At 44.9% G+C, this 24,928-nt stretch overlaps 1 protein-coding gene, 1 long non-coding RNA gene and 1 other non-coding gene across 3 annotated transcripts; 2 read left to right on the top strand and 1 right to left on the bottom strand.

Annotated features, from left to right (window-relative positions):
• Positions 1-787: 787 nt before the first annotated feature.
• LOC135310841 (uncharacterized) lies at positions 788-9,311 on the bottom strand. Its single transcript, XR_010370820.1, has 2 exons — positions 9,097-9,311; positions 788-6,018 (listed from the first exon to the last, which is right to left on the bottom strand). It is a non-coding gene; the product is annotated as an uncharacterized LOC135310841 (long non-coding RNA).
• Positions 9,312-9,488: 177 nt separating this feature from the next.
• LOC135310840 (large ribosomal subunit protein eL37-like) lies at positions 9,489-23,603 on the top strand. Its single transcript, XM_064439896.1, has 4 exons — positions 9,489-9,602; positions 10,396-10,531; positions 21,999-22,083; positions 23,416-23,603. The coding sequence occupies exons 1-4, from the start codon at positions 9,600-9,602 to the stop codon at positions 23,483-23,485; spliced, it is 294 nt and encodes a 97-aa protein (XP_064295966.1). The 5' UTR covers positions 9,489-9,599; the 3' UTR covers positions 23,486-23,603.
• Positions 23,234-23,314, top strand: LOC135310852 (small nucleolar RNA SNORD72). Its single transcript, XR_010370826.1, has one exon. It is a non-coding gene; the product is annotated as a small nucleolar RNA SNORD72 (small nucleolar RNA).
• Positions 23,604-24,928: the final 1,325 nt, after the last annotated feature.

The raw sequence follows: 24,928 nt of genomic DNA, 5'->3' as shown, positions 1-24,928 counted from the left end.
CCTGGTACCCAGTGACAGAATGTGTGGGAATGGTTCAAAGGTGTGCCAGGGGAGGTTTAGACCTGAGATTAGGAAACATTTCTTTACCGAGAGGGTGGTCAAACACTGGAACAGGCTTCCTAGATGGGTGGTTGATGCCCCTTAATGCCCTTAATAACATGCTTTAACTTTTGGTCAGCCCTGAATTGCTCAGGCAGTTGGACGAGATGATTGTTGTAGGTCCCTTCCAACTGAACTATTCTATTCTATTCTATTCTATTCTATTCTATTCTATTCTATTCTATTCTATTCTATTCTATTCTAATTTATTATTTATTTACTTTATCTCACATCTCACTTCAGGCATCATAAAGAATTTACAGTTATCTTGCTCTGGGACTACCACTGTAGGGGAATAGACAGGGATCGGCGACCGGAAGATCACGGGATGTGACAGAAAGATAGACTCCTCCCCATAGGAGTGGCAGGAACAGGAAGCGCAAGAGCTATATAAGCGTGTGACGCAGTTAAATAAACGGACATTTTGTATCCATCATATTGATGTCTGTGCATCACTGTCCCCAGGGTGGGTAGAGCCCTGTGTCCCGGAGATATGCAGCCCAAGATAAGTTCTCCCATAGAAGCGTACAGCAACAACCACAAATGAATGCTTTGCCTTGTCACTCTGGCTGTTGTGTTTCAGCCCCAGTTGGCAACTAAACACCACGCAGCCGCTCGCTCACTCCCCCCAACCCTGTGGGATGGAGGAGAGAATTGGAAGAGCAAAAGCAAAAAAAAACCTGGTGGGTTGAGATAAGAACAGTTTAATAATTACAATAAAATAATTATTATAATAGTGATTATGATAATAACAATAATGCTAAGATAATAAAAAGGGAAAAATAAAAAAAAAGAAAAACGCAAACAATACAACCGCTCACCACCCGCCAACCGATGCTGCTGCGCCCCGAGCCGCGATCGCTGCCTGCTTCCCCTGGCCAGCTCCTCCCAGTTAACATACTGGGCATGACGTTACATGATATGGAATATCCCTTTGGCCAGTTTGAATCCGCTCTCTTAGCTGTGCCCCCTCCCCTCCCGGCTTCTTGTGCACCTGGCAGAGCATGGGAAGCTAGAAAAGTCCTTGACTAGTACAAGCACTACCCAGCAACAACCAAAACATCGGTGTGTTATCAACATTGTTTTCATACTAAGTCCAAAGCCCAGCACTATGCCAGCTAGAGTGAAGAAAATTAACTCTATCCCAGCTGAAACCATGAAAGTATCTAACTTTACATTTGGAAGTATAAAAGAATTAACATTGTTAGTTACATTTAGACTCTCAGTCCTGGAATTCCAAGTTAGCAAATTTCAGCCATAATGTCTGGGCTTAGATTTAGGCTGTGTCTAGCTATGAATCAGACAAGCTTTTGTGTGTTGCTTTTTTTTTAATAAAAGAAAACATTTCAACTACTGCTAAGTATGTATCCATCCACGTGTATGCACCTGCATAGAGATATATACACATATATACAGATATGACTGGGCAACATTTGCTTTTCTTTTGTTCAGTAATAAATCTTTTTGGCTTAACGTGCTTTAGAATAATCTTGAAAATGCATACATTACCCTGGGGAAGGATGTATGTTTAAAATGACAACCTGTCATTGCAAGGCAGGTTTGTAAGGTAGAGGCCATAGCATTTATTTGGCCAACTAACATAATGGGAAAAGCAGACAACATTTGAACACAGAATTAATGAAGATCTGACCTTTTTTCCCAAGCATAAAATTAGTCAAATGCATTTGAGAACATGACTGTCATGGACTGTTCCCAGATTGTTATCCGCAGCGAGACAGATTCTGTCTGTTAATGCGCTTCACTGATGAGACGCCAGGCGGTTAACATATACCACAATTTTATTATATTTTCTACTGTCCTTAAGCAAGTTATTTTAACCTATATTGTAACCTATATTGTAAGCCCAAGACAGAAATTAGTAGAGCAAGATACATGGAACTGGGGGAAGGGGAATACGACCTGTGCAGTGTTCCAGTAGTCTGTGGCAAGGTCAAAGGTGGTGGGGGTCTCAGACCAGATGAGAGGCAGCTCCACCGAGTTACTCCCATTCGCTGATTTTATAGCTGGTGTGAGGTTCCTAGTCCCCACATATCTTTGTACCCAGTGTCTTAATCACCGCAACACACCCTGCTATGACTCTTGGAGCTGAACAGGGGCTGTTTGGGTAGATAAATGAGGGGCAAGGAGGGAGGAAGGCCTCATGGTTCAGCCAAAATGTTCACTCTTCTGTAATTTAAAGGAGCCACACAACTAAACCCTCAGCCACGAGTTGTGCTTGTGATTAGTGTTTAGTTGCAAGTGGGTGACAGCTTCTTGATTTAGTTTAAATACAACCCCCAGGGTGTTCTGTTATAAACTGTCTAGGCTCTTGACATAAGTTTAGGCCTAATTTTCTGGCAGCTGATAAGCAGTGTAGGGAGTGGCAGAGGCACATTATTGGAGTCTGCACGGTTGGGGCTGTGGGCTAAGCAAGGGGTGACCACCAAGTCTTCACCTAGCTCTGCCCCTCACCTCGGCCTCATCGTGGCACTCCCCTCTTCAGCAGACCGCTGACATTAGTCCGGTCCAAGGGTCGGGACCCCAAAATGACACTCAGGAAGATTAGAGATACAGTTATGTCTTTATACTTAGAGGCCTTTTATACAATCATAGCATCACAGAAATATGGCCGGGAGGAACCTCAGAAGATCATCCAGCCTATTTGCCTCCCCACTGTTGCGTTAATAGTAGGAGTCTGAGGAGTGGCTAGGGGGACACCCTACCGTTGAGTCACGAGGTTCAGACAGGAACCCCTTGCTTTCTAAACTCCTTCTCCGAGAGGAGCCTAGGTGCGGCTAAGTCCAGTCTTAGTCTCAGACTTGGTCAACGGTTTATCTTCCAAGGGTTGTGGAAGTAATCACTCATCAGAGTATTTGTTGTTAGTAACTAATTTGCAGCTGCCCAGGCCGGTCGTGTTCAGTGAGAACAATCACGGCTAGATTAATGAATAGTGTAATTTATTAAAGCAACAGATACACAAGTTCTTTGGATTACCAGTGATAGAATTGCTGGTTACAAGACACAAAAATACTAAGAAAATTATTAGCACTGCTAGGATACAAGTGCGTTAAGCAAATATGAAGCGACTCTAATGCATTGGAGATTTAAAGTGAAGGTATAGAGAGGTTTCTAAGTTTTCCGCGGAAATGCTTGGTATAACCAAGTGCTCAAATCTTACCCAAAGGCATCCCAATGGGGGGGAAGAGAGGCTCAGCCAATCGGCTGAACCCAGAAGTCAGAGTGGTACGCGATGGTACCTTCCCTAACACCCTTTTTCTCTTAACCTCTTTTACACTATTTTTTATCTTTCAGGTGGAGCTTGAGTGACTCCAGTCATACATACCTTTATTAGGATTGGTGTAAAATTTCCTCACTTTACTTTTAAAGGTGTAGACTAGAAAAGGTCAAAGCACATGCCCAGTGAGGGGTGGTTGCACCTTAGAGGCAGGTAGCTTTTGGGATGGTGGTGTGTTTTGGTATTATGACGATATTATAATGAGCAAAGTTCCTGAAAAGGACAGCATTTTGTCAAAAGCATGACAGACTGTTGGCCCAGGGTAGCAAATGTGCAGCGTACCAGCTCCATGGTACCTCGAGCTCCCATTTATCACAGAGCCTGGCCGCGATGCCTCCACACCGCTCCACCCTCCAGACAGATCCTCTTAGAGTCAGTACGCCAAGTTCTTCTGGCATTGCCGACATCTAAGGTTACAAGCCTAGGGGACTTCCATGGCATGGTTTTCTCACCTGTCAGCTACACTGTACCCTGAAAGCTCATTCCATGCTGTACCTTTTCTAAAAACATAAGTTCAATTTCTAAGTCACCTCCAGCGATTAGTCCACATAATTAGTCCACATTAGTCCACCCCGTGACTATAGTCACTCAAGCTTCACAAGATTTGGGATGCATTGGGTGTGTCACATGCGTTCTTGTGGTGAGGATTATCGAGGACATATATATCTTGTGGGGACATTTGGCGAGACAAATGTTTCATCATAATCCAAAGTTTAACATACAAAGTAATTGTTAAAATACAACACAATATGGTAAGTATTAGTAAAACCACGACAGGGCGAAGCATCTTGTTGAAGATTCCTGTTGCGGTCGGTGACCATCCAAGGTAAAGTGTCCCACCAGTGGTGTTCTCCATCCTTCTTCACTCTTTCTAAGACACGGTGTATCTCCTCTGCATCGTGATGGACAGTAATTAAAGTTCCTTTTCTGTTGTTCCGAATTCTTTGCAGCAAGATGGTGAGTGCTAGGGCCTGGATGCAGGGTATCTGCTACCATCTGCTGTCACACCGGGGCCACGGGCCTAGTGTGGGGTGGCTCTACGCCCTGCTGTGGCTGGGCTTGGCGCCGGGACGGCACTCCGGGACTGGGACCTGAGCCTGAGGGCTTAGCGGTGGGCGCCGCTCCTGGCCCGGGCTGGGACGCAGGGGTGTCCCGTCCTGGGTGGGGAGGCTGTGGTGGGGTGTGGTACTGTGTTGCTGCCGGGGTCTCCTTCGGGGTCTCCTTCGTGCTTGCTGTGGGCCTGGCCAGGCCGGTGCTCTCCCCGGGGATGAGGCAGCCTTTCAGATAACATAGCAAGATGGGGTTTGGTCACCAAAGCCTTTTGTGGTGAGTGTGCAGCTGGTCTGCGCAAAATAAATACCTTTCCTCAGGAAAAAGCAGTTTATTGTTTATCACTGATGAATTTGGGGGAGTCTAATGATGACATTAGACTGAAATTGCTTGGTTATCAGTCTTGCATTTGCCACACACAAATCCTTTCAGCAGTGTTCAAGTTTTGTAGAAGCAATACAACTACTCTGTTTTGGAGCAAACCCCACCATAGTCACATCAGGGACTGTATGGCTGTACTGCACCCTGGTGATGGTGCTACGTAATATGACACCAATCCTATGCAAAACAAGTGCCACTGAGGTCATTTGGTGCTCATACCCACCTTCCTCTGTATTGCCTAGCCAGCCCTGATTTTGGTCTCCTTGTCCCTGAGCTGGACTTATCTGTAAGGCCGCTCTGCTTTAGTTGTGGGAAGGGACTGGAAGTGGATGATTCCTCTCTTCCCCAGAAAAGTGCCAGAGCAGAGCAAGGAGGTCAGGAAGGTCTATGGGCCTTGGATGGGATCAGCTTGAGGCAGAGGGGCTTGTACCCCAGAGGGATGGAAGAAAAAAATGGATGGGCATATCCAGTGTTGCATTTTGCTTCAGTTTTTCAACCCCAACCAGATCAGACAGGCTGCAGAACATGGTGTTAGGGGATACAGAAAGGTACCTGCCTCCACAGTATTCAATAAACTCTGATCTAGATGCTTAATAGGGTCACAGTGTTGTCACAACAACAAGTTTCTCCTATCACTGGACCTGGCTGGACCAAAAGTACTGTGCAGAAGCTGCGATGAGACTCAGGCTGCAGTGACAGACTGCTGTTTCCTACATCAAAAAGACAGTCCTGAAATCCAGGTGTGACACCTTCTAAATAATTTTAACTACTTCCTGTGCATCAAAGCAGAAGGGTGAATTAGCCAGTGCTGAATTTAGGCTGGTGCCATTCAGCAGTTGCTAGTACATGAGTCTGTGAGCTTTGAGCAGGCTAGAGTTCACTATTGGCAGTGAACTCTATCCTCACCCGCAACCTGCATGGGGGCTAATGCGTGCTCTGCCCATTCGATACCCTAGTAGTATCCAGTGTTCCTGAATACCAAAGACAATTGCATAATGATATTAAAAAAACCTTTCTTTCTTAACAGGCTTGAAGATATGTAAATGAACAAGATTATTTTTATCCCACAAAGGACAAGAATAATTCCTGTGGCAGCATATCCTTGCAGGCAGTGAAACCAACATACTTCCTTTGGAGGCTGTTGCCATGGCATCTGTCCAATGTCTTCACAGCATCTTTCAGATTTCTGAGATCTAACGAGAAAGAAAGAGGAAAGGAGGCACTAGTTAAAAGACACACAGCAAGGTTGCTGGGAGAAATATGACCCACTCCAGACTGTAGGATGTATTCATACTTTGAATTGGGATTTTTTTTTCTGTATGGCATTTCATCCATAGGATACTGAGTTTTCTCTTTTGATTTTTGGTAAGGGTGACAGAATTGCTATAAAAATATTTTCATTAAGTCAGTCAGAGCACAATTCATTTTACCTAACTTCAGCCATCCTAAGGGGGCTTGTCTAGGCTCCTGTTAGAATTAATGGAAGGAGAAGGGTTCCTCCCAAGGATGATTTATCCAGCCTACTTTAGACACCTAACTTAAGATGGGTTGATTTACCCTTTGGAACCATTTATATCTCTCCTCTAACTACAGCAGGACCATGGATGGACTAAATGCCTAGATTTTCAGGTGAGGTAAAATGAATATGAGCAAAGACCTCTGCCTTAGGTGTTATTCCAGGGATAGAAATTGCCAATCAAAATGAAAGAGCTGAGTGAACAGCCTGGGCCACACATTTGTGTGTCTGGAAACAACACGGCTAAAGTCAAAATTACTTTTTGCCCCATCCCTCAACCTTAGCAGAAGTCAAAGGCCTCCCAGCACATAAATCAGCGCCAAAGGAATTCAGTGAAAGGTGACGCTCAGGAAACAAGTGAGGATAAATTAATACTGAGACAACCATACAAGGCTAGTTTTTCCAGGAGTGAAAATGCAGCAGTCGGACATGGCTTAATTGGTTTGGGGATTGTGCCACAGGATGATGTCTTCTTCTGGACAATGAACTCCATGTTACAGGGGTTCAACCATCCACACATTCATTGTGGAAGAGTTCCTCACAGTTTGCTAGCTTGTAGTAGGCCCAGACAGCTGCATTTTGGAATAACTGCATTTTTAGTCAGCTTCAGTAAACCAGAAGCAGAAGGAATGAGATCTAGCTTGCCAGATAAATACATACTTTTATCAATAGCTGTTAGACAAGGTTATATAATTCTACAATCAAGGTTAAATAAATGGGTTTTATCATCAATTTCTGACTTTGAGACAAGTACGTGTTGAACTGGTGATAAGATAAACACAAATTTCTTCAAGTTTTCTCTGTACATGTTATTTCCCCAAAATTAACTCTTCTAAGATAAAATTGCCTATAGATTGTGAGTCTACTGAAGATGCGTGGTAGGCTGGCATGTGAGAATTTAAATGGTGCATCTGAATAAAAACCGATTTTGCATTAATGATATCCATTGTGATGCTTTATACTACAGGCAAACTGTCACATGGAGTGTGGGGGGCTGGGGGGGACATGGACAAGCAGAGCATGCAGTAGGGCCTGCCTATTTTTTAAGGCAGTGTCCTGGTTTCGGCTGGGATAGAGTTAATTTTCTTCCTAGTAGCTGGTACAGTCCTGTGTTTTGGATTTAGTATGAGAATAATGTTGATAACACACTGATGTTTTAGTTGTTGCTTAGTCGTGCTTACACTAGTCAAGGACTGTTCAACTTATCATGCCCTGCCAGCGAGAAGCTGGGACGGGGAACAGCCAACACAGCTGACCCAAACTGGCCAAAGGGATATTCCATATCATGTAATGTCATGCCCAGTATGTAAACTGGGAGGAGCTGGCCAGGGGAGGGAGGCAGCAATCGCGGCTTGGGGACCGGCAGCATCAGTTGGTGGGTGGTAAGCGGTTGCATCGTTTGTGTGTTTGTTTTTTTCCCTTTTCCTTATCATTATTGTTATTATTATCATAATCATTATTATTACCATTATTGTTTTATTGTAATTATTAAACTGTTCTTATCTCAACCCACCAGTTTTTTTTTTTTTTGCTTTTGCTCTTCCAATTCTCTCCCCCATCCCACAAGGGTGGGGGGAATGAGTGAGTGGCTGTATGGTGTTTAGTTAGCCAACTGGGGCTGAACCACAACAATCACTTATTTTGTATATTCTTTTACCAGTATTATTATTATCCCTTCCTTTTCTATCCTATTAAACTATTGTTATCTCAACCCATGATTTTTTATTTTCCCCAATTCTCTCCCCCATCCCACTGCAGGGGTGGGGGGGTGGGGAAAGTGAGCAAATGGCTGTGTGGTGTTTAGCTGCTTGCCGGGTTAAACCACAACAGGCAGTTCACTTTGAAAGTATGTGTTACAGCCAGGAGTACCCTGTCCCTGAATTTCAGTCATGAAAATAGTTTTCACTGAACATGGAAATAGGGCCAGGACTTGACTCTGCAGCCTGAAGTAGAGCTGTAGTTACCTGTGAATAGCAGCATGGGCGCTATAGCAGAGAAGACACATTAGAGTTAAAAATTACGTGTCAGTAGGGCAATGTAGTGATTCAGGGAATAAAGAGTTAAATGTTACTAATGCAATCTAGTGTAGCTCAACAAATGTTGGGGCCCGGAGCCAAAACTTAGCCAGAATAATGAGGTAGCCTTGGGCTGTAAGATAACAGGAACAGCCTGCATGATGACTGAAACTTGTTGCTTTGGGGGAATCAGAGGGGCTTCAGGACAAGAAGCGCCTAAACAAAGTTATAAGGACACTGCAGAACTACCAAACTCCTGCCTGGAAACCACCCCATGATCCCTGAGGTTCCACTCAGAAGCACCCAGGACAAACACGCAACAGCCTCACGACTGCCACTCTTGTAAGGGGCCTCAGGCAAGAATGCACACAAGGACGTAATCTTCGCAAGCCTGATGGGGAACGTCCTGGAGGGATGCAAACAACCTAGCAGCAAGTGCCAGTCCAAACCAAGGCAAAAGGACCTAAGGACACCTCCATCTAGATGAGAGTCAGAACACCAGTTGAAGCCAACACACCTTGCAATACACTGTGACAACATTACTCGATGGGCCAACTCATGACCATATGTGGAAAAAGGGACTTAAAACGCATGGGTAATTAAGATGCAAGTGTTATGATTAGTTCCAGGAAATCTAATGCAGATGTACGTAACTGAGCAATATAAGCTTTGTCCATCATGACTTGTGTTGTGCAAGTTAGGAGCGATCCCCCTTGCACCCAGTGCTGCAATAAACATACCTGCTTTATAACTCTCCGTGAGTTGTGGAGTTTGTTTCCATGCCTCAGTAGGTGTTTATTTTCTTGACCAGATTGAGACATATTTACATATAGATACCCCTTAGTCATTATTCTCAGGACCAGTCGCACCATGGCGTAAGACAAATTGCAACGCCCTAACGAGCACCAGTTTTGAGGTGGTGTCACTGGGGACAACCAGGCATCTGGGGCCCGGGTCTCACACGGGACGCCAGGGCTTTCAGGGACCCCGGTCTGTCCCAGCAGGCCGAGCCCGGCGGGGAAAGGCCACCACACGGAGAGGACTCCTGACCATAACCTGGGGTGAGGCCAAGGCAAGGAGAGCACTCACCCTCCGCCGCGCTATGCCTCCCCAGCCAGCCCAACGGACCGGATCCTTCCACCTCGCCCAACCGGACACTCCCGGCGTGCACCAGGAAGCGTTTGCCGGGCCGTAGCGGAAACGGGGCGGGTCCTAGCCTCTTAAGTGCTGGCGCCCGGAGAAGATGGTGAGTGTTGGGGCCTGGATGCGGAGTATCTGTTACCATCTGCTGTTGCACTGGGACCGCGGGCCTAGGCTAGGGTGTGGGGCGGTCCTACGCCCTGCTGTGGCCGGGCTTGGCGGCGGGACAGCCCTCCGGGACCTAAGCCTGAGGGCCTAGCGGTGGGTTCCCCTCCTGGCCCAGGCTGGGACACGGGGGCGTCCCGTCCTTGGGGGAGAGGCTGCAGTGGGGTGTGGTACTGTGTTGCTGCCGGGGTCTCCTTCGGGGTCTCCTTCGGGGTCTCCTTCGGGGTCTCCTTCGGGGTCTCCTTCGGGGTCTCCTTCGTGCTTGCTGTGGGCCTGGCCAGGCCGGTGCTCTCCCCGGGGATGAGGCAGCCTTTCAGATAACGTAGCAAGATGGGGTTTGGTCGCCAAAGCCTTTTGTGGTGAGTGTGCGGCTGGTCTGCGCAAAATAAATACCTTTCCTCAGGAAAAAGCAGTTTATTGTTTATCACTGATGAATCTGGGGGAGATGGGAAGGGAGTTGGAGATAAAGCCACCGAGTGGTTGGTTGTTTTATTTCAGCACTGGATGGGTGGGTAGGAATGGCAAAGAAAGGTGTAAGGAAATGATTTCTAAAAATGGAGAATACCTATAAATGAAACTGAGTTGGTATTTCAGAGTTCAGTGTGCCCCTGACATCTTTATTGGACTTTGTGAATTTGTGTATGTCTTTTAGAGGAGCTTATTATGCTTTGAGTTATGTGAATTGCAAGTGCTACTGATGTTTACGATGTGCAATGTCTTAAAATCTTTTTCAGACGAAGGGTACATCGTCATTTGGTAAGCGACGAAATAAGACGCACACCTTGTGTCGCCGATGTGGGTCCAAGGCATACCATCTGCAGAAATCTACCTGTGGGAAATGTGGTTACCCTGCTAAGCGTAAAAGAAAGTGTAAGTAACAGACTTGAGTTTAAAAACTTGTGTTTCTTTGTCATCTTCATTAGTCTGGCTTTTTTTCCAACCAAGGAAGAATACTGTGTCATCTTGTAGTGTTTGAAACTCTTTTTTTAGATTAACATTGATTTAGCTATATTTCAGCTAACATGTGCCATATTACTGCATAGAAATTTACTTAACTTATAATTTTTTTTTTTTGCTTTTGTCAGATTGAATAGTTCTGCTATTCAAATGTACTGTGCAAATAATTATTTGGTGCAGATGAGTAACAGTAACTTCTGTGTTACTGTGTTGTAGGTTCCTTCCAACTGAAAATATTCTATTCTAAAATAATTTTCTCTCTGGCTTCATGGTTGTTGCTGGGTGCGATTTGTAATGTTATGTGAAAAATACCAGCTTCTACCTTTCCAAGAGCATCTCCTAACCCTCAGCACTTCCAGCCCACTGAGGGTAGCCCTTGCAGCCCCAGTGGGAACCCAAACGGGAGATGCCTGGCTTCTCCCAGGCATGTAGAAACAACCCACAGCTGTAAGCTGCAAGTCAATGTGTACAGTAGTATAATGCAGATGGCTAAAAGCTTCGAGCTGTGAAACTACTTTTACAATTTCTTAACAGGAAAACAAGGTGTTACTAAAAAAGTTTATAAATCTTATAATTATTATAAGGGCACTTCACAGTCTACAGGTAGTTTGTGCCATTCACGATCAGAGAACAAGCTAGCAGACAAGCACCACAGTTAGCATTAATAGAAGTGTTAGATGGTGAGTGGCACTGGTAGACTGCAAACCAAAGTCAGGGCTTAAGGTCACATAAACCCCGATCTAAGGATTCTATATGGATGTACTCATGCTGTCCTCAACTCAGTTTCCTGAGCCTGATGGGCCACAGCAGCAAAGAGCACAGCTTGGGCTAACTCACATTTCAGCTAAGCTGCATGCAAGTGCTAATGTGCCCCAGGAGGCTGTCAGCTCATCGGCAAGCTGATCAGAAGAATGAAGTGTCTAGACCAGGACAACGAAGCTGGTACTCATGTAACTGAAATGACTAGAGAAAGTAGCTTCTCCAAAGTGTGGCAACTTACCTTGTGACACTGCAGGACTGCTCTCCATATATATTCTACGGACAAAGCTTGTGATGAACTGAGGAATATCTTCAGCGCAGACTCACTCTCTTCTGCCCCAGCTGGAAATCAGCACTTGCAAACGTACATCCTTCCCTTATATCATAGGATATGTTAGGGCATCTGAACAGCAGGCAATACCCTAGTGCTGACGTTCCACTTTGTGTTCACTTTCTGTCCTCACAGTCAGCTACTCACATGATTTCCTCATGGCCTTTTAAAAGTATGAGAATGCAAATAAGTCTGCTTAGAGAAACAAGCACTTGGAAATTTAGTCAGCAACATGGCAAGTGATGGCTCATGCAAACAAGGGTGCCTTCTAGGACAGTGCTTCACATGGAAAAGCATCAGCACCAAAAGATGTTCTTCCTCTGGACTGCGGTCCTGCAGGCTTTCACACCCATATGATGCCGTGCCTTACCAAGTCTCTGGTCTCAAGCAGTGGTGCAGTTTTTCCCAAAGGCCAAAATACTATCACTGGAATCAAATTGGGAGCAACCCAGAGAGGTCAGTGTATAGATGCATGCCATTTTACAGCACTCAGACTTTGGGAGTGTCTATGCACATATCCATGGCCTCAATTTCAATATTTCTACAAGAAAAATTTCTCCAGAAAAACATAACATCCCTTCCTCTGATGCAATGTGTTTATAAAAGATCATTTTTCAAATAATGAGGAAATGTTATGTCAAAGGGAGCTGTGAAATCCAATGAGTATTCTGCTGGGTTTCACAAGGTCATACCTCATCTATCAGGCTAGATTGGGAGGAAAATACACTTTACACTTAATTCAATAATTCAGTGAGGTGTTTTTCCTCCTCTTTAAACTTTTATCACCCTATGTGCCTCCCATGAGAAGGGATATTGAAACAAAAAAAAAAATATGAAGGTACCTTTAAGCACAAAAGGCCATCTGAATAGCTTCAATACCGAGCTGTTTTGACATATCTTGTAGCGATAAGAAAAGTGAACCATAAAATATCTTATTTACTCTGTCCATCACCAAGCCACCTGATGACAAGGGTGGCACTGCTCCTGGCATGGCATAGCAGTGTTAGCCAGGCACCCATCACTTGTGCTCTGCTTCACTGGGAAAACTGCACTACCTCCTCCCTGGCTGCCACCACTGATCTGAAGGAGGTGTGGGATTGAAGAGCAGAAGCAAAGGCTTTGGGAGGAGGGGTTGTATCAGCACAGAGTATGCTGTGAAACAGCAGAACCTGTGCAGAAAAAACAATTTCTGTTGAAGGATTGCATTAGCAGATTCAGATTTTATGCTGCAGGATTTGAAAGCACTGAGTTACAGCTGCCATCTCCAGCTGCTTTGTCAAATGAACGATCAAGCATTCTCTCTCCTATACAGAGTTTGCTGCTCTTTGATGTTAATTAACAAGCTGGAAGTACTTGATGCACTGGTAGTAGCCTATTGAAAAACAGCCCCACAAGTTGCACATATTTACTTAACCAGAGTTGTTCTCCTGCAAGTCGGTGTCCTGGTTTCAGCTGGGATAAAGTTTTCTTCATAGTAGCTGGCATGGGGCTATGTTTTGGATTTGTGCTAAAAACAGTGTTGATAACGTGGAGATGTTTTAGCTGTTGCTAAGTAGTGCTTACATTAGTCAAGGACTTTTCCAGCTTCCCATGCTCTGCCAGGTGCACAAGAAGCTGGGAGGGGACACAGCCAGGACAGCTGACCCAACTGACCAAAGGGATATTCTATACCATATGACATCATGTTCAGTATATAAAGCTGGGGGAAGAAGAAGGAAGAGGGGTGAGGGGGTGCTCTGGCCTCAGGACTTCATCATGGCAGGAGGTTGGCACCAAGGTTGCTCTGGGGCAGCAGCAATCATAACCAGCCACTGCTTCTGTAAACACATGTTTAGGCAGCTTTGCTCTAGATCAGGCACAGTTCAGGGTGTTTAGCTCTAAAAAGCACATTCATTGCTTGCATGGCCAGGAAGGCCCAGCATGAGCCTGTACCCCTTCATTTGCACCCCCATGATAATTGGGCAGGCTGGAGCCATAGAGGGAATCTCTGGCTCAGCACCTTCCTTCATTTCCATGCTTTCAGGCTACTGTTTTGTCACTTCTTCATCCCACAGATTAGCCAGAAATGAAATTAAGACCTTTCAGCTTTAGAGGCCACAGTGGATTTTGTCCCTGTTAACACCCAGCAACTGCTCTGACAAACTGAAGCACAACCATGAGATTACCTGAGCACAGATGCATTTCCCCCACAGCAGCAAAAGCACTCCTCCTGCCAGGGGCTGAAATGCTTAAGAGAGTCTTATCTGCCACATAGTAGAAAAAAAAAATCTGGGAGAACTAAAAACCCACTCATGGGAGACAGTCCTCCATGAACTTCTCCTACGTGGGTCATTTCCATGGGGTGCAGTCCTTCAGGAACAGCCTGCTCCAGTGTGGGTCCCCCACAGCATCACAAGTCCTGCCAGCAAACCTGCTCCAGTATGGGCTCCTCTTTCCATGGGGTCACAGGTCCTGCCAGGATCCTGCTCCAGTGCAAGCTTCCCACATGGTCACAGCCTCCTTCAGGCACATCCACCTGCTCCATTGTGGGGTCCTCCATGGGCTGCAGGGGGACAGCCTGCCTCACCATGGTCTTCACCATGGACTGCAGGGGGATCCCTGCTCTGAAGCTCCTCCTCCTCCTCCTCCCTCTTCACTGACCTTGGTTCCTGCACATTTGTTTCTCTCACATACTCTCACTCCTCTCTCTGGCTGCAATTGCACTGGTTTTTTTTGTTCCCCCTTTTTAAATATGTTATCACAGAGGTGCTACCACTGTCGCTGATTTGCTCAGCCTTGGCCAGCAGCGGGTCTGTCTTGGAGCTGGCTGGCATTGGCTCTATTAGACATAGGGGTAACTTCTAGCATCCTCTCACAGAAGCCACCCCTGTAGCCCCTCTGCTACCAAAATGTTGCCATGCAAACCCAATACACCATCACAGTCAGCCTTGCCCTTTATTGGACTGGGACTAGTGGCAGTTTTCCTGGGGCAGAAGCATCCCACTGACTCTGCATATGTGGTGCTGTGGTACTCCCTTTCCTGCAATACAGCCGTAGCGATCTTTCGCATTATGAACCTTAGCCAGCACTATTGTGCTGGGCTTGAGTGTGGTGTAATTTAAAAGGTATATGCATGTTTTATATATATTAAATACATGTATTTAAAAGATATTAGGTCTGGCTATATCGATTGCATCAACTTCTCCTTTTGTTCCTTCATTTGTCTGTGTAGACATGAATCCCAGCATGTGCTGGGGAAACCCAAGGGCTTTTTAGAGGGTTCATACTATAGGAGATGCACATGATGTGGATTTACCAGTGCAAAGCCAGTCTGCAAGGCTTTGTTCATCAGCTCACAGTGAAAGCAATTCCTGTACCACGGCTAGTGGTGGGTGAGGGCAGAAGAGACTTTTTTTGGCTTAACTTCTGTTGCTCAGAGACAGCGTGGTTATGCTTGGCTCCTGTGGCACATGTCCATCTGCACTAGGGAGCTGTGGCACTTGGCTGTATACAGCTATTTTGCAGTCAGGCATAGACCATTGCTTTGGGTTTTCCTCCTCTCAGATATTTCAAGTCAGTAAAGTTCAGACCAAGAGAGAGGTATGGGATAATGCCAGTTTGTCATTCATCAAAGCCCTTTTGGCCAATGCTTTGTCCCCAGCCTGGAACATTTATGGGGAGGGAGCCACGGGAGTGATCACCTTGCTGGGAACTGCACTGCTTGCTGCCAGAAATGGACCCAGGGGATGGGTTTGAGAGCAGAAATATTCTCCATGCCTCTCCCTGTGTGTGTGTCTGCCTGACTGCATTGGTGCCTGGCTTTCTGTCTGATACAGCATGAGAAAAGAAACAAGAGTGGCATAGCTCACTTTATTTAGGAAAGTTTATGTATCATGTTAATGCCAAGGACACAAATGAACAAAGCCTAGGAAGGAAAAAGGATTTTCTTCACTAGCCCTGTGCTACATAAAAGCGCAGTCCTACAAGCACTGATATGTGTGAGTTGCTTTATACCCCCCAAACAGGCTTTTTGAGGGCCTTAAATTTAAAGCAATTAAGATACGGAATTGCACAATCATTAGCAAAATTCCTGCAGCTTTACTGCAGGCAAACTTCACCACTAGGGAGCACCAACAGACAAAGCTTTTAGCGCTTTTCTGTATTTAAATCAAACTACAAATATAAAATACGGAATGCATTTAACACTAACACAATAAATATTTTTTAAAAACTGCCCACTGAGAAACTAGATGAATCAGGAGTATTGGGGCAACAGATTTTAATTTGGTCACTAGTCACGGTCTGTAAATTGATACCAGTCAAGAGCTCTGCTGATTCATCTCTGCAACTCGTGGCTGTTTTTTTCTGAGTTTCTGTATGATTGGTATCTTTATCATGATTTTAAAAAAGACAAATACCAGGCACCAAAGGAGTCTTTCTCCGCCAGATATGAACCTGCTAGGTCAAATCTGAAGTACATTACAGAGCCAAGAGAACAGACAGACTGTTTTTTTCTGTGGCAGATCAGGATCAGAGGTTCCTGACAGTGTTTGGCAGTGACTCAGAGGCAGACGGAGAAAATTCAGAGCTATAGCTCAAATTCCAGTCTACACAGCAGAACTGACTGACTAGAGATGGTTGTTAACAGCTCACCTCATACACTTTCAATTCCTCTTCCTCTTGCCCAAAACACAACTATATGCCCTCCTTACCTTCTCTTTCTGTCTGAATTGGACACAAAACATCAGCATTGTTGTCACATCTGTGCAGAGTGGGGTGACATTAAGGACAGTGTCAGACTGCACTGTAAAACTCTGGCTGTTCTGGTTTTAGCTGCTCCATGTGGACGTTCAGGAGCTCAAGGCATTGAAATGAAGGCGAGGTTCAAGTAAACACAGCTTTGACTTCTAAATAGCTTTGTGTTTACAGACCATTGTGTATAATAAACAGATCATTAATGTAAGATTTCATATCTCATCTTCTGCTTCTAACAGCAGAAATTGGGATTAGCCTTGATTATTCAGTGACTCAGGAGCCACTCAATTTGCAGCTCTTCCCAGTCTTTATTTTCCCCAACAACCAGGATGTGCATTCATGACAGTGCCAGTTTGGAAAGCAGCCCTTTCATACCTGTCATGTTTTAGCCCCAGTCAGCAACCAAGCACCACGCAGCCGCTCGCTCACTCCCCCCTGGTGGGACAGGGGAGAGAATTAGAAGAGTAAAAGTGAGGCAACTCATGGTTTGAGATAAAGACAGTTTAATAGGTAAAGCAGAAACTGCGCACAGAAGCAAAGCAAAACAAGGAATTCATTCACTACTTCCCATGGGCAGGCAGGTGTTCAGCCATCTCCAGGAAAGCAGGGCTCCATCACGCGTAACAGTTACTTGGGAAGACAAACGCCATAACTCCAAATGTCCCCCCTTCCTTCTTCCCCAGCTTTATATACTGAGCATGAGGTCATATGGTATGGAATATCCCATTGGTCAGTTTGGGTCAGCTGTCTCGCTGTGTCCCCTCCCAGCTTGTTGTGCACCTGGCTGAGCACGGGGAGCTGAAAAAGTCCTTGACCAGTGTAAGTGCTACTTAGCAACAACTAAAACATCTCCACATTATCACCACTGTTTCCAGCAAAAATCCAAAACATAGCCCGGTACTAGCTATTACAAAGAAATTTAACTCTCTCCCAGCTGAAACCAGGACAATACCTCACACTGATTCCCACAAAACAGAGGAGGTTTGACTGGAGACCAGTCTACGGCCACCGCTCATAGGGGCTCTCCTCCATAGCTGGAGCCATGACTGCAAGGAAATTCCCCAAGCAAACATACACATTCTGTAGATGTCAAAAGACACAAGATGCAAAGCTTTACATACCAGATGCAGTGGATGATGGTACACTGAGCACTCTTATGAAAACCCCTTTGGTTATTGTATGGAAACTAAACTGCATTAATCCAGCCTGCTGTGGTAGCCCAGTTCCAGTTGGATTAAAGCTCTCCCCTTCCCCAATGGCATGTTATTTCATATCTTGGCCTTCCCAATAGTCATATCACTGTAGTGAATGTGCTCTAAATATGAAGAGACAGTGTAATTTAATTCAGTAGGAAAGCTTCTGTTCACTTGTACATTGCAATGACAATTAAGGTGACATTCCTGACCACGCACAGAGGGATGGCTTCTGCACTGTGGTGCTGCTGGGCCAGCCAGGGATGCCAATCCCCAGCTGGGGACTCCTTAGCTCACCATGGCATTGCATGTTTGAGGGTGATGGGGACAGGAGTGGAAATGGGGCAGCTGAGATGAAATTGATCTGGGAACAGGCAGGTACATACTTGAGATATGCCTGATACACTCTGCAAAGCTGGATAGGAGAAACCATACAGAGGGTGAAAGTCTTGAGGGCTGGTGGGCATTGTATGGGCTGTATGATGCAGTACAGAAATAATGCCCTATGCGGGTAGAAGCTGCTTCCCCTTTAGTATCAGAACAACTATCCTAAACATCATATCTTAGAGACCCTGTTTCTAGCCTCTCTTTATAGTCATACCACCCATCTAAAGGTTGGCTCTCTAAAATTCCCCACAAGCCACACACTCAAATGAACAGCCAAAGTTTGGTGGAGGGCAGGGGTGCGTGAACAGGGCCCTGAGCTGTGAGGGGTCCCAAGGTCTCTGTTGCAACTCTGTCATGTTTGACCTGTGATATTTCTGTGCAGACCTAAAAATCAAACCATGGCTCTTGTCAGCTAATATGCAAATGCTCAACATCAGTGCTCAAGGAAACTGGTAGTCTGGAAAGCTTTTCCTCTGGCTGGTTGTCCTGGTTTTGTCTGGGATAAAGTTAGTTTTCCTCCTAGTAGCTGGTACAGTGGTGTGTTTTGGATTTAGTATGAGAATAATGTTGATAACACACTGATGTTTAGTTGTTGCTAAGTAGTGCTTACACTAGTCAAGGACTTTTCAGCTGCCCATGCTCTGCCAGGTGCACAAGAAGCTGGGAGGGGACACAGCTGGGTCAGCTGACTCAAACTGGCCAAAGGGATATTTGGATATTCCATACCATGTGGTGTCATGCTCAGTATATAAGCTGGGGGAAGCTGCCCAGATGTGTGAGGGATTTTAGATGATGGTCCGTGTAGGGCCACGACGGAAAAATTGCAAGCTGAACACAGCTGTGAGAACGCGACCTTGAAGAAGGAACCTGGGAGGATTGTTATTGAACAATATGTTGTTGCAATCCAGGAGCTGCTGTTAGCCGGAAGAGCACGTACTTGGCAGGCCTTGTTGCATGCGCTGGCCATGTGTGCGGCAACGTCTAGTCAGTACCTTTCCATTGAATCTGCTGAGGGTATAAAAAGGGGCAGCTCAAAGCGGAGCAAGAGAGAGGACACAGAGCACACTCTACAAACCACAGGGGACGCCCTGAAGGTGCCGCACCTACCTCCCTTCTCTGTGATGCCCCTGCTAATGGTCACATTCCTGCTCAGCAGTGTCTCGGGTGTAGTCGGGTTGGTAAGACTCACATATAGGGAAAACAATATGCTAGTAACTGCTTATGCAAAGCTATAATAGAGCAATAAATACTGCTGTGCTTTTTAAAATATCATGTGTTGGGTGAATTGTGTGCATAGGAATCCTGCAAACCTGATACACCAGGGGGCAGTGATTGCTGTTCGGGGACTGGCTGGGTGTCAGCTGGTGAATGGTGAGCAATTGTATCGTGCATCACTTGCTTTGTATTTTATTATTATTACTATTTTACTTTATTTTATTTCAATTATTAAACTGTTCTTATCTCAATCCAGGAGTTTTCTCGCTTTAATTCTTCCGATTGTCTACCCCATCCCACTGGCGGGGGAGTGAGCAAGCAGCTGTATGGTGCTCGGTTGCTGGCTGGGGTTAAACTATGACACTGGTACATACATGACTGCGCTGGTTTTGGTTGAGAAAGAGTTAACTCTCCTCAGAGGATTTGAGATAATAACAGCACCATGTTCTCCTTTTTGCAGTTCCTGTTAAAGATTGGTGTTGGTTTGTTTAGTCTGCTGTGTTCTGCTGTGATTAGTGATGTTTTGCTTAAGACATTTGTTACGCAAACACTGGTTTTCAGCTTTATCTGGTATTTGGGGTTTTTGCTGGAACCGTTACTGTACTTTGGATACCACCTTGTTGAGGCAATTAGCAATTATACCTCCTCCTCTGAGAGTTTTTTTTTTAATGGAGGAAATACAGAATGGTAACTTTTCTAGTTTCTTCTATGATGTCTCAACCTTTCTTGAAACAACCTTTTTGTATTTTGAACATCCTTGGGTAGTTAAGATATTGTTATCTTTTGGGCATGTTGTTTTAGTTTTGACTAAGGTTAGAAAGCAACTTAAGAATATTACCCAGAAACCTGCCCCAAGGCTTGATAGTTACGAGTGGCAGGGCATGTGGGATAGCATGGGCAAATACCTAGGGCAGTGGGCACCCCCAGTGTTCTGGAGTTTCACCCCTGAACAAGTGCTGAAAAACTAGTACAATATTTGGAGAAAGTACGTTGTTACGCTGGGAACTCCAGAGAGACACTGATAACTGCAACATGCTGGGGCCTGGCCCATGCGTACCGAGCCCTGCTCAACAGTATTCAGTGCTCCCAAGGGGAAGAGAATGTCTCTGGATTGAAAGGCAAAGTGACTGGCACTGTGGTCACTCCAACCCCGATAACAGCCACTGCATCCACTCAAATCCCCAGGACAAGCACAGTGGCTACTCAAATCCCCACAACAGACACTGCAGCTGAACCAGAGAATCAACCCATGCCAATATCAGTCGCCCCCATAAACAAAAAGTAGTACTGGAAACGGACGTCAACTCATTTAGAAAGGGATGATGAAGAAGCAGGGCCATCATGAGGAGAGGAGGAAGAAGTCATAAATGAAACGGACACCACCCAATCCCTGTCCTTGAGTGAGTTGTGAGATATGTAAAAAGGTTTTGGCCATCGTCCAGGTGAGCACATTGTCACCTGCCTGCTCCGATGCTGGGATAATGGGGCCAGAAGCCTGGAATTAGAGGGAAAAGAAGCCAAACAACTGGGATCCCTTTCTGGGGAAGGGGGCATTGACAAAGCAATTGGGAAAAAAACACAAGCCCTCAGCCTCTGGAGGCGACCCCTGTCCCGTGTGAGAGAAAGGTATCCCTTCAAGGAAGATGTTATATATCACCCAGGAAAATGGACAGCCATGGAGAGAGACATCCAGTATCTAAGGGAATTAGCTGTGTTTGAGGTGATTTATGGTGACCTGGATGATCAACGGTCATCCAAAGATCCAGATGAAGCCGAGTGCACATGACCCATGTGGCGGAAGCTTGTACGGAGCGCACCATCTTCGCATGCAAACTCATTGTCAGAAATGTCCTGGAGAGGGGACGAGGCACCAACGGTGGTGGAGGTGATTGATAGACTCCGGGATTACGGAGCAAATATCTCCTCCTTGCTAGTCTCTGCTGTGGAGAAATTGTCCCGAGAGGTCCAGGAACTCAAAGAAGATATGTCCTACTCCCCACCTCTACAGAGTAGTGTCTCAGCTGTTAGGAATAAGCGTCCTTTGGCTCAAAGGAGGGGATACACACCACGGGCCACCCTATGGTTCTACCTGCGTGATCACGGAGAGGACATGAGGAAGTGGGATGGCAAGCCTACCTCCACCCTAGAGGCATGGGTACGTGAGCTGCAAGGAAGAACAATCACTCAGGGAGGTTCTTCCAGGAAAGCTGCTGCTCCGGTTTCCAGTGAACAGGTCCCCAGACAGAGGAGTAGAAGTGCTGATCTTATTTCTGAGCTTAATAGGGAGACTCTTGATTCACATTTACAGGAAGTGAGTAGCAAATACTATGATCAGGACTAGAGGGGCCCTGCCTCCAGCCAGGTGGAGGAAAGGGGTAACTGGGCTTACTGGACTGTGTGGATTTGATGGCCTGGCACATCCGACTCACAGGAGTATAAAGCTTTAGTGGACACTGGTGCACAGTGCACCCTCATGATATTTACAGACCATACGGTCTGTAAATTGATACCAGTCAAGAGCTCTGCTGATTCATCTCTGCAACTTGTGGCTGATTTTTTCTGAGTTTCTGTATGATTGGTATCTTTTTCATGATTTTAAAAAAGACAAATACCAGGCACCAAAGGAGTCTTTCTCCACCAGATATGAACCTGCTAGGTCAAATCTGAAGTACATTACAGAGCCAAGAGAACAAACAGACTGTTTTTCACTCTGCAATTAATTATTTGATGCAGATGAGTGACAGTATCTTCCGTGTTCTAGATAACTGGAGTGCAAAGGCTAAAAGACGCAACACCACTGGTACTGGACGCATGAGGCACCTGAAAAGGGTCTACCGTCGATTCAGGTATGACATTTTATTACAAACTAATGTAACGTGAAATCTTGCATGGATTTACCTGAATTATAAAATTTGTAATTCAAAGTTAACACTCTTGTTTAGTACACTTAACGTGGTATGGTCTTTCTTTTTAAATATATTGTGGAAAGAAATTATGTCTTCTATCTTCAAAGGAATATGCTGCCAATTATAAAAAGCTCGGTCGTTGTTAATACGTAGGTTGTATAGCACGTTCTGATGTTTCTGTTAAGTATAGATAGTACAGAAGACAGAGGGTATTGTAATAAAATGCCCACCTTTGAAAAGGTATGCTTTGTATAGCATTGCCTCTATTTGTGAGTCAGTGAAATTACTGGTTGCACTGAAGTTTAAGAGAATTCCTGAAATGCGTTCCAATCCCCTCTTGCCCACAAAAAAAGTTCAGGATTGAAATACTTCAGTAGTTACTCTCTAATTTGGAGTGCAGTTAGCAGTAACTGACATCAGATTCTGAGTTACAGGTTTCTAAAGTGTGTTATAAAGCTTTGAGTTGTACTTATGAGGTACTGTACCATTAAACTCATTAAGAATTTATTTTGTATGGCCTCCATGTTCTAAAATGGAGTTCTGTAACTTCTAGCCTAATACACCAGAAAGCTGGATGAAAAATACCAAGCAGTTCAAAAGTCTCTTCCTAAAAATGTAGATTGGATTTAATAGTGAAAATCGGGAGTCTTCTAGGTCCTGGACCTAGGTGTAGGCGAGGGATCCATTCATCTGGGGATTTTTTTGGTGAGTGCAGTCTTTTCCCAGCAGCACCAGAAAATACCTTACAATGTGCAACTGCAGCCTGATTTCCACCGAGTGTTGCTGAAGTAGAAATGTCATATCCAAAAGCAAGCTTGGGGCTGACTCTTCTTTTTGTCACGCCTGTCTTAATCTCTGGTTGGAGACATAGAGGTTTTCTCTAAGAAATTGACTTGCACTTCAGTACTAACAAATGTGAAATCTTTTGCTGAGTTGCTTAGTAGGAACATAAAGTAAGGAGTGCATTGACTGGATGTGCTGTATCTGATTCAGTCTTTCAGTGTTTACTCAGTTACTGAAATCTTCCTGTTTGAAGAAGTCAAATTTACTTCAGCAGAAGAGAGAGAAAACCATACTGCTTATTCCAAACAGCTTGTCAATGATGTTTCTTATTTAAAATGTCTGAGTGTATGAACTCCATAGTGATTTCAGTGCATTACTGAGAGAAGCTGGAAAAAGCTGGTGAACTTGATCTAAAACATTACTTGTTAGAAAATAACCTGGAGCAGAAACCACCCTTTCAAAAAGTGGTAACCATATTTCTACTTGTAGGAATGGATTCCATGAAGGAACCACACCGAAGCCCAAGAGAGCAGCTGTTGCAGCCTCCAGTTCATCATAAACACTCATCTATTTGTTAAAATAAATGGTCTTATCCAGAAAATGTCACCTTTTATACATGTTTTACTTCAGTGAAACACAGGATTCCTGAAAATACATATATTTACACACACATTCTCGATGGTATGTACTGAAGCAATTCGTTAAAAATAATCCTTTAATTGACTTTTCATTTGATAGCACCTCCACCTTGAAAAGGACCATTATCTCTGTGCTGAACTTAAAAAGAGGCTTGTATGTGTTACTGTTGCATTAATAGTAGGAGTCTGAGGAGTGGCTGGGGGAGACCCTACCGTTGAGTCACGAGGTTCAGACAGGAACCCCTTGCTTTCTAAACTCCTTCTCCGAGAGGAGTCTAGGTGTGGCTAAGTCCAGTCTTAGCCTCAGACTTGGTCAATGGTTTATCTTCTAAGGGTTGTGGAAGTAACCACTCATCAGAGTATTTGTTGTTAGTAACTAATTTGGCAGATGCCCAGGCCGGTCGCGTTCAATGGGAACGATCATGGCTAGATTAATGAATAGTGCAATTTATTAAAGCAACAGATACACAGGTTCTTTGGCTTACCAGTGATAAGATTGATGGTTACAAGCTACACATAAATACCAAAGTTATGAGTACACTGCTAGGCTACAAGTATGCTAAACGAATATGAGGTGACTCTATGCATTGGAGATTTATGCAATGATTCCAATGCCTTAGAGGTTTATGCAAAACAAATATGAAGCGACTCTAATATGTTAGAGATTTAAAGTGACTCTATAGACGTTTCTAACCTTACCCAAAGGCATCCCAACGGGGCGGGAAGAGAGGCTCAGCCCATTGACTGAACCCAGAAGTCAGAGTGGTATCTTCCCTAACACCCTCTTTCTCTTCACACATTTTATACTTTTTTTTAATCTTTCAGGTGGAGCTTGAGTGACTCCAGTCATACATACCTTTATTAGGATTGGTGTAAAATTTCCTCACTTTACTTTTAAAGGTGTAGACTAGAAAAGGTCAAAGCGCATCCCCAGTGAGGGGTGATTGCACCTTAGAGCAGGTAGCTTTTGGGATGGTGGTGTGTTTTGGTATTATGATGATATTATAATGAGCAAAGTTCCTGAAAAGGACAGCATTTTGTCAAAAGCATGACGGACTGTTGGCCCAGGGTAGCAAATGTGCAGCGTACCAGCTCCATGGTACCTCGAGCTCCCATTTATCACAGAGCCTGGCCGCGATGCCTCCACACCGCTCCACCCTCCAGACAGATCCTCTTAGAGTCAGTACGCCAAGTTCTTCTGGCATTGCCGACATCTAAGGTTACTAGGGAACTTCCGTGGAATGGATTCCTCGCATATCAGCTGCACTTCACCCTGACAGCTTCTTCCATGCTGTACCTTTTCTAAAAACATAAGTTTAATTTCTAAGTCAACTCCAGCAATTAGTCCACCCCATGACTGTAGT

The sequence above is a fragment of the Phalacrocorax carbo genome (genome assembly GCF_963921805.1).
Source record: "Phalacrocorax carbo chromosome W unlocalized genomic scaffold, bPhaCar2.1 SUPER_W_unloc_2, whole genome shotgun sequence".
NCBI classification, from domain to species: Eukaryota; Metazoa; Chordata; class Aves; order Suliformes; family Phalacrocoracidae; genus Phalacrocorax; species Phalacrocorax carbo.
Note: the sequence above shows the minus strand (reverse complement) of the source record. Positions and strands in the feature narration are given on the sequence as shown.

Coding starts and splice junctions, on each gene's coding strand:
- LOC135310840 (XM_064439896.1), top strand. Junction 10,532..21,998: donor TGCTAAGCGTAAAAGAAAGT/GTAAGTAACAGA, acceptor TCCGTGTTCTAG/ATAACTGGAGTGCAAAGGCT. Junction 22,084..23,415: donor AGGGTCTACCGTCGATTCAG/GTATGACATTTT, acceptor TTCTACTTGTAG/GAATGGATTCCATGAAGGAA.